General features: G+C 47.8%; 1 protein-coding gene across 1 annotated transcript in view; it reads left to right on the top strand.

The window, feature by feature from the left end:
* The window catches only part of LOC115536328 (transcriptional repressor scratch 1), a 12,520-nt gene that overhangs the window by 160 nt on the left and 2,360 nt on the right, over positions 1–10,000 (top strand). Inside the window, exons 1-2 of the mRNA XM_030348151.1 lie at positions 1–1,129; positions 7,997–10,000. The exon at positions 1–1,129 is cut by the window's left edge and continues 160 nt beyond it; the exon at positions 7,997–10,000 is cut by the window's right edge and continues 2,360 nt beyond it. Coding sequence (XP_030204011.1) covers positions 1,006–1,129; positions 7,997–8,904 — 1,032 coding nt within the window. The 5' untranslated portion in view covers positions 1–1,005 and the 3' untranslated portion in view covers positions 8,905–10,000. The remainder of the gene's footprint in view (positions 1,130–7,996) is intronic.

Raw genomic sequence — 10,000 nt, 5'->3', positions numbered from 1 at the left:
TCTTCTTGAACATTTTTTTTGTTATCCTTGTTGGGTTTGAGTTGACCCGCAACGGCTCCTTTTCCTAAATAACAATCCGCTCTAAAGGGAATGCCAACACTTCCTGCATAGGGGAAGCTGGTCTGAAGTGTGTTTCGCCTAAAAATTCCTGGATCCAGTTCTGGCAGGGTGGATTTAGAGCACGGGACTGCTTTTCTGACACAGTGCATCGGTACACTGCTGCTCCTCGCGCCTCCTCCTCCTCCTCCTCCTCCTCTCGTGCTGACCGGACAGTGGTTCGCGGACGCGGAGACTTGAATAGCGATAGTGGAAGTAGAGGCTCGCGAGGCTGAGCAAGGGGAGCTGTCCGGTGCTGAAAGAACAAGGCGGGCTGCGCGAGGAGGAGAACGCTTCAGGCCGCTCCATTTAAGGCAGGCACATTTCAACCATGCCCGCGCGACGACCCTACAGAACATTGATCCTTTTATCTCTTTTATCTCCTTCTCAATGTTGACTTCTGGAGCCTCACACTAAGTCTTCACACCGCGACGCCCAGCACGGATTTTTTTTTAGAACGAAAGACGAAAGGAGAGGAAGAGAGAGAGAGAGAGAGGGAGAGCGAATACGAAATAATTACACGTGGTGTTATTATATAACTATTTACAAAAAAAGACCCACGGTGTAGTTTGCTTGAACAAACACCGCGAAGAAGAAACTATGTATCATCCGTTGGTGGAAACATTTAAAAAGACATAAGAATTCGACAGTGAAGATATTTCGTTTTGAGCTTAAGTTTTCGGGTGTGCGACATCAAGAGCTGACTCGGCTGCTGTGTGAGTGTGTTTGTGAACGGAGACTGTGTGTGTGTGTGTGTGTGTGTGTGTGTGTGTGTGTGTGTGTGTGTGTGTGTGTGTGTGTGTGTGTGTGTGTGTGTGTGTGTGTGTGTGTGTGTGTGTGTGTGTGTGTGTGTGTGTGTGTTTGTGTGAGCGTGCCGTGTATGTGCGTTGGAACCACCGCTCCGCCACCATGCCCCGCTCTTTCCTCGTGAAGAAAGTCAAGTTGGATGATTTCGCGGCGGCCGACCTGGAGAGCGCGTACGGCCGCAGAGAGGAGCACACGCTCAGCCTGCGTTTCCACCACCATGACAAAGGTTAGCGTCAACCCCAAACGCACGCCCGCGCGTACACACACACACACACACACACACACACACACACACACACACACACACACACACACACACACACACACACACACACGCGCGCGTGCATATGCACGCACCTATGCACGTGCAGACGCATGCACCCTAGCAAGCCAGCGCACGCACGCAAACACACACGCGCGCGCGCGAACACGTTCATACATAAATTGACGCACGCACGCGCACGTAGACAAACCCAGTAGGCTACAGAAATTGTATCGTTGTACAAGGCGACACGATATGAGTGAATAATTACAAGTAGCCTATGTATGCAAACTCAAACGGCAGCATATAAGCACAAACACCATACATATTTTTATCTTCTGTAAGACATTAAAATACTGAGTTTCACAGAAAGAAATAAAGTGAGAGAATGAAGAAAGGACGTAGAGGGAGAGAGAGAGGGAGAGAGGGAGAGAGAGAGAGAGAGAGAGAGAGAGAGAGAGAGAGAGAGAGAGAGAGAGAGAGAGAGAGAGAGAGAGAGAGAGAGAGAGAGAGAGAGAGAGAGAGAGAGAGAGAGAGAGAGAGAGAGAAAAGGCAAGACAGAGAGGGAGTGAAGGAGCAAGTTTGTCAGGGAGGAGGGGTCAAATTAAGGTCAAAACCCACATCCTGGTGTTTTTCTCCCATTTCAAGGTTCACCCAGCATTACAGTATAGAGCATTACAGTGTAGAGAGAAGGGTATGTTTTGTGTATGTGTGTGTGTGTGTGTGTGTGTGTGTGTGTGTGTGTGTGTGTGTGTGTGTGTGTGTGTGTGTGTGTGTGTGTGTGTGTGTGTGTGTGTGTGTGTGTGTGTATGCATAAATTAGGTGCTAAATGTAAAACAGTGAGGCTAATGTAACATTCTTGAGAGCCTGCATTCTGAATCAACTAGTTAATGTTAATAATCAATTAATATCAACTACTATTAATAATCTGAACATTGAACATTGATGGTTAAAGACCAACCAAATTATGGTTGGGTTGGTTTGAACTTTGTGTAGGTGTGTGTGTGTGTGTGTGTGTGTGTGTGTGTGTGTGTGTGTGTGTGTGTGTGTGTGTGTGTGTGTGTGTGTGTGTGTGTGTGTGTGTGTGTGTGTGCTTGTGGTTCACGGTGTACTCTTTAGTCATTGGAAACTCATTTCTCAGAACCTGTCATCCCAAACGACTTGCGGTGAAACTTTACGTTTGTCATTCATTGAGCAGTTATGGGTTAGACATCTTGTGCATGGATGCCCACAGGTAGGATGGCAACATGGAGCTCCAAACCAAGACCCCTTCTGCTGACTTAAACCCCCTAACATCCTTCCCTTATCCACCCCCATTACTCCCAAACCATTGGTAAAAACACACATATCTTAAGACACAGTATAACATATATTATATTATATCCCTCCCCTGGGCAGCTATCAAGATGAAAATGTGACCTTTCCAGTCCCCTGCTGTAAAATGTCAGCCGACATATGTTTAATTCAACCCCACCTCCCTCTCCGCTAGAAGTGTCCCATTGTTGTCTTCATTACTTAGTGTCTTAATGTCTGTGGAGGCCGCGTGGGCATGGCGTCTAGAATTCACTATGAGCTTGGAGGAGCCACTTTCTCTCTCTCCGGATGTGACCCCCTTTTCAATGAAGTTCTGTGCAGTTGCGATCAGCGAGGGGCTGGATGTGTAGGACGCACTTTGTTGATGCAATCTGGTGTTACAGCAAAGGAAAATTAACAGAACAGTGCAAATGTAACATGAGAAGATACAAAACTATTGGGATTGTAAACACCTCGAAAAGTACAAACTTCATCGTTTTTAATTTACTTCTTTAATTTGAGATGGATATAAGGTATAAGAGTCTATTGTCTATGGTGTAGCGGCGGGTGTGTTATCGATACATATATGTAAGTAAGTACAAAACCAAACTACCATTGAACAGACTTGATAGCCTAGTGGCTAGCACAAAGGTATTGAGTTCGATCCCTGATGTCTACACAGTCAACAAAGTATCCGATTTTTTTTTATCAAATTAGGGTCCCTTTAATTTTGAGTGGACTTCAATTAGGTGTTCTTAAGGAGAAGCTCGATTTAATTTTGAATGCACTTAAAAATGAATTGTACTTAAAATAAAGTGCACTTAATTTCTTTCTGGTGCGGATACTTTGATAAGTAGAACATGGCTAGCCTTGTGTAGACACCAGGGATCGAACTTAATTATTCTGTTTGGGGAATAAAACACAGTCTATTGGAGACTTTTGGGAATTACAAGTAACACCTTTGGACTGGGAGTCAAACACGCACCATACTACTGACTACAAACTCAACCCATGCAACGCCTACTAAAAAATCTATATTAATTTATTGAGTGAATGAAAAATGTCCTAGTTTCTAGTTAATTATATTACCCATACAGGTCACTGTGAGACTTGGGCCCAATCCCATTTCTACCCCTTACCCCTTCACCTTACCCCTCCCCCTTGTTTTGAAGGGGGAAGGGGGAAGGCGTAAGGGGTAAGGGGTAGAAATGGGATTGGGCCTTAGGCCCAATCCCATTTCTACCCCTTACCCCTTACGCCTTCCCCCTTCCCCTTAGCCCTTCCCCTTACCCCTTCCCCTTACCCCTTCAAAACAAGGGGGAGGGGTAGGGGTAAGGGGTAGAACTGGGATTGGGCTTTGGACTCAGCACCCTCCGCCTATGAGACGAGCTGACCAATGAACCATCTCCGCCTGTCTCTTCTGTTGAGATCATCGCCTCCTCGTCCTCTTTCGACCCATGTATATTTGAAGGGGCTCCTCTACTAAGTGCACTTCAAATGCATGTTCTGAAGGACATAAATGTTCTGAAGGAGATAAAAGTTCTGATGATAAGAAATGTCCCGAGGAAAATTCATTTTTTCCGAAAAAAAAATGCGTGGTTGTGCGTCTGGGCCGAATGGTCGACGCACACTCAGGTCGATGTCAGAGTCATCTCAGACCACCCAGTATCTTCTTAGTTGCCGACAGACTAACCCAGAACCCCTAGCCGTACCCCTAGCAGCTCCGTAATGACACATACCTGAAGCCCCTATAAGTCACTTCGGATAAAAGCATCTGCCGCTGAACGGCGACACGGTCATTGGATTCAACGACGGTTGACGTTGTAGCCCCATCCAGTCGCAGCACAACAAAGGCCGGCAATTATATGTTGTTGTCTCCCAGTCTCCACACAACAGCTCCACAAGGTGACAGTGACTTCCTTCTGCAGAGGCCCACACTGCGTTCGTCGCTCTCTCTCTCCCAGCAAAGTGCTTATTTTCTCTTCGGCACGGTAGCTGTAGGAGAGAAAATAACATTCAGCGGGGGAAACAGGTGATTCCTCCTGAGGCGAGGCGGTGCTGTAGCCGAGCGTGGAAGGGAACGAGGGGGGACGGCGAGCCCTTGTTATAAATATAACAAGAGCAGCAGGGCTGGGGCGAGGGCCGCTTGTTGCACGGGCATAGGCACACACACACACACACACACACACACACACACACACACACCCACACACACACACACACACACACACACACACACACACACACACACACACACACACACACACACACACACAAACACACACACACACACACACAGGCAAATGAACACACACACACACACACACACACACACACACACACACACACACACACACACACACCCACACACACACACACACACACCTATACCGACATGTAATGCAAGTAATGCATGACTGCCTTTCTGTCAACGCGGCACTATTTCCAAGCAGGCTGAGTGCAGAGCATTACTGAGTGAATGCACATACACCCTCACACACACACTTTCACACGCGCACTCGTGCACACACGCACACACACGCACGCAGACACACACACACGGACACACACACATGCACGCACGTGCATACCCACACGTATTGCACAGTTTCTCACAAGCCTAGCCAGTGACCCACAAGTGTCCAGAGCACATGTGTGTTTCAATCAGCGAAGCTAGCTTGGATCAAATTTTAAATTACACCTCAGAGATTTTCTGTCTGCGTGTCTCTTTCTCTCTGGCTACCGCTTTCTCAGTGTCTGCTCTGCACTCCTCCTCCTCCTCCTCCTCTTTCTCCAGTCTCTACCCATCTAATTTTCTCCTTACTTCAAAGACGAGAGAGAGAGAGAGAGAGAGAGAGAGAGAGAGAGAGGGAGAGAGAGAGAGAGAGAGAGAGAGAGAGAGAGAGAGAGAGAGAGAGAGAGAGAGAGAGAGAGAGAGAGAGAGGGAGATTAAGACAGAGACAAGAACTGCTGCTTCCTTTGTGATCTTTGTAGCAACATAACTGTTGAGGTTTCGCCTGGCCGTAACAGATAATTGTCTTCCTTTCTCTCAGCTCTTCTTTTTTTGGTTAACCCTCTAGAACCAGAACAAAGTTAGAGACAGGCCGAGAGAGAGAGAGAAAGAGAGAGAGAGAGAGAGAGAGAGAGAGAGAGAGAGAGAGAGAGAGAGAGAGAGAGAGAGAGAGAGAGAGAGAGAGAGAGAGAGAGAGAGAGAGAGAGATTAAAGGAATGAAAGGGAAATAAGGAGACACTTGAGGAGGACAGAAGGGAATGGTTGGAGGCCTTAAGAGATAAAGACCAGCATGTACAACTTAACTGAAACACAATCACAATCTCCAGTGGGCTGGCTAAACATAGTATACATTTAAAGACGAGTCGGAGATCAGATATGCAGTGGCTAGGGTGCTTGACTCCCAGCTGAGAGGGCTTCAAGTTACCTTAATGTCCACGCCCTTGAGCAAAACGCCCTAGCCTCTACCTTCTCCCTAACGACCGGCGTCTGTCTTTACTCTCAAGACGTCTGTAATAAAAGCTTCTCTAAATGATTCAATACTCAACGGTGAGGCAACCCCCCAAACCGTGGCGGTACGGAGAATTGTTGGTTCCCATCCATGGCGGATCTTCTGTAATCAACACCGTGGTGCAACGACTGCAAATGCAACAGGAAGCAACTGGCGGTTGTATCGGAGTGGGTTTCCACTGCAGGGTTATTAAAGCATTGTAGATTTATTGAAGGCTGCTGGCTGAAGAAGGGGTTAGAATCATACTTGAGTAGTTGATAATGCTTCAGGATGTTAGTTATGCTCTATAAAATGCACGCACACACACACGCACACGCACGCACACGCACACGCACACACACACACGCACACACACACACACACACACACTTGCATAACCATCCAGAAACAGTGCTTTGTTCCAGAATGATCGAATATTCATGATTTGTGGCTTGTCCTTTCCCCCCCTCTTTTCTTCGTATGCTTTCATCTTTCTTCATTATTTTTTCTCCTCGTCTTACCGTCATATAATTGATCGCCCCAGTTCATTATTTCTTTTTCAGAAGAGCCCGAAAAATAAACAAAGAACAGAAGGATGATATGTGCAATGATATACTCTATGTAGTTGGCCTATGTGGCTATTTCTATTACCAACCAGATGTTTGCCTTACCATTGCTGCAAGGTTAACCTATAGCATTTCCCTATCTCAAGGCCATTATGAACTAAGTCTCCCTCTGTCTGTAAGAGGAATCAATGAATACCATTCTATGGGCTTTCTAATAAACAATTGGGAACATGGAAATACAATTGATTTATTCAGTGGAGGCATTCATTCAGAGTGACTTGTTGTCCATTTTAGAAACGTGTCGTTATGGAGCCGGTTGCATTGGAGCATTTTGCTCAGTGATGCCCACAGGTAGAGAATGGCTGTCCGGGTTTGAACCCAGACCATTCGGGCTGGGAGTCAGGGGCGACTAGACTATCCTGACGCTAATAACCATTTTAGCAGACTGAAGTTAGCGACGTAAGGAAAATAAACACATAACACTTGTTCAGACTGGGTGTAAATACAATATGAAAATGTGTGTTTTGTAAAACCTACGAAAGACAATCGATATTCTCAAGTGCTTTTCCCACGTTTAGCGGATCCTTTGAGTAGATCTCTGGAGACGGAGGGAGAAGAAGAGAGAGAGTCAGAGCGAGAGGGAGAGAGAGGGAGGAAGAGGGAGCGAGAGAGAGGAAGAGAGATCTCAGAGCCAGAACAGGATTATGTGAAATCAATGTGTTGGAGTCTTCCTAGGGTTACCGGAGAATGCATAGGCCTCTTTGTCTCGCTCCCTTCCTCTGCCTTGCTCACACACAAACACACACACACACACACACACACACACACACACACACACACACACACACACACACACACACACACACACACACACACACACACACACACACACACACACACACACACACACACAAACACACACACCACTCTAACCCTATTGAATCCTACTATTGTGCGGTTCCCCCAACATATCGATACATTTCCCGTCCATCGGTCTTGTACACGGACCATTAATGAACCACATCTCTCTCTCTCTAACCTCTCGCTATACATCCCTCTACCCCTCTCTATTTCCAACCTCTCGCTATACATCCCTCTACCCCTCTCTATTTCCGACCTATCTATATACATTTCTCTCTCTCTCTCTCTCTCTCTCTCTCCAACCACTCTCTATCCCTTTCTCTCTCCCTCAACCTCTCTCTAACGTCTTTCTATCCCTCTCTCTCTCTTTAACCTCTCTCTGTACATCTCTCTATCCCTCTCTCTCTCTTTAACCTCTCTCTAACGTCTTTCTATCGCTCTCTCTCTCTTTAACCTCTCTCTGTACATCTCTCTATCCCTCTCTCTATTTCTCCAACATCTCTCCAACCTCTCTCTAACATCTCTCTCTCTCCCTCCCCCCTCTGTCTAACATCTCCCCCCCCCCCTCCCTCCACCCTCGGTCTAACGTCTCCCCCCCTCTCCCTCCCCAGGCTACATCAGTGACTATCTGAGCCCGTCGCCGTATGACGTGGTGGTGGACAGCAACGCCACGGCCGCCGGCGTCCTCTCCTCCAAGGTGCCCTCGCCGAGCCACCACCCGGCCATCCTCTACGACCGCCTGCATGACACCGACTACGGCGGTCTCCACGGCGACTCGGACCAGCCCGACAGCCCGCGCTCCGAGGCGTCGTCCGAGTCGGTGGCGTCCGAGTCGGCGGCCAGCAGCGGCAGTGGCGGCGGCGGCAGCGGCGGCTACATCAACGGCGACGCGGCCGTCAGCGATGGCTACGCCGTCGACGCCTTCTTCATCACGGACGGGCGCTCGCGGCGGAAAGCGCTGGGGAACCCCCGTGGCGGCGGCGGTGGCGGCGGCGGCATCGAGGGCGGGGTCGGCGGCGCGGCCGGCGGGGGCGGCGGCGGCGGCGTCGGCGACAGCATCCAGAGACACACGTGCGGCGAGTGCGGCAAGACGTACGCCACGTCCTCCAACCTGAGCCGCCACAAGCAGACGCACCGCAGCATCGACAGCAAGATGGCCAAGAAGTGCCCGACGTGCGGCAAGGTGTACGTGTCCATGCCCGCCATGGCCATGCACCTGCTGACCCACGACCTCAAGCACAAGTGCGACGTGTGCAGCAAGGCGTTCAGCCGGCCGTGGCTCCTGCAGGGCCACATGCGCTCGCACACGGGCGAGAAGCCGTTCGGCTGCGCGCACTGCGGGAAGGCGTTCGCCGACCGCTCCAACCTGCGCGCCCACATGCAGACGCACTCGGCCTTCAAACACTACAAGTGCAAGCGCTGCGACAAGACGTTTGCGCTCAAGAGCTACCTGAACAAGCACTACGAGTCGGCGTGCTTCAAGGGGGCCTTCTCGCCGCTCAGCTCTCTGGGGGACTGATGGAGGTTTGTGGGTTTGTTTTTGTTGGGCGCTTTGGTTTTTTTCCGAGGGTGTGCTTTTTCAGCTGACTTGCTGATTACGCGTTGTAGGAAGGCTGTCTTTCAGAAGTCGTTATGGTGTGAGTTAGAGACGTTACGGGCTAGTTGGTATGTTTTACCCGCCTTTTTTGACGAAACATGTATGCACCGTTTATCTCTAGCTGACTCCACCCAATTGTTTTTATATTTTGAATTATCTCTGACAATTTTGGAACCAATCTCTCTTCTGGACTGTTTTGTATGTCAATGCCAAGATGACACAAAAGCACAGCGCTCTGTTATTTCTGACAGGCACAATATATTCACAAAATATTCATCAAATATTGTAATTAGATTTAACAGAACCTTTTTGAGAACAAAATACTCACATTATGCTCTTTGAAAAATGCTGTTGCCTGTTTCAATTCTGCAATATAAAATTGTATACAAGGATATTATGAAGCATAATTGGCTAAAGTCAACTATAACAAGATAATTTGCATTTGAGATGTTAGCATGAATGGCTTTGACCATTGACATTTTGTTATCGAGCCACCAAAAAGGCAAAATATAGTCAATTTAACCCAGCATCAGGTTGAAACAAATAATATTTTGTTTTTCTAAAATTAAAGTAGATGAAACATAACTTTCTCACCAGTACGGTGAAGTAATGGTGAGAATAACTTTTTGATGGATGTTGAAACGTCGACCGTTTTTGGAGTTTATTGATTTTCAGTTACAATACTAAGAAACCTGTTGCAGATTTTGTAGCAAAAATGGTCACGAGAGTCCCGACAAATGGTTGGAAGTGGGGCAGTACCATGTGTTTGTTTGCGTTGCTAACCAGTACGGAATGTAACCTAGCATAAGAGGGACTGTAAAAAAAGGCTAGCACAGATAAATGACAAAATGTTGTTACAACTGACAAGCGAGAACAGTAGATCGTGACAAGGCATACAGGATGCGGATGATTTCAAGTATTAACTCGGTGCCTGGAGCCAATGGACCATGTACCGACAACCGACCAGCAGTCGACTTCGGAAACAGCTCTTTCTTCATTGACTAAATATCAAACATTT

This window comes from Gadus morhua, chromosome 22, assembly GCF_902167405.1.
Source record: "Gadus morhua chromosome 22, gadMor3.0, whole genome shotgun sequence".
Taxonomy (NCBI): Eukaryota; Metazoa; Chordata; class Actinopteri; order Gadiformes; family Gadidae; genus Gadus; species Gadus morhua.
This window is presented reverse-complemented; position numbering and strand designations above follow the sequence as displayed.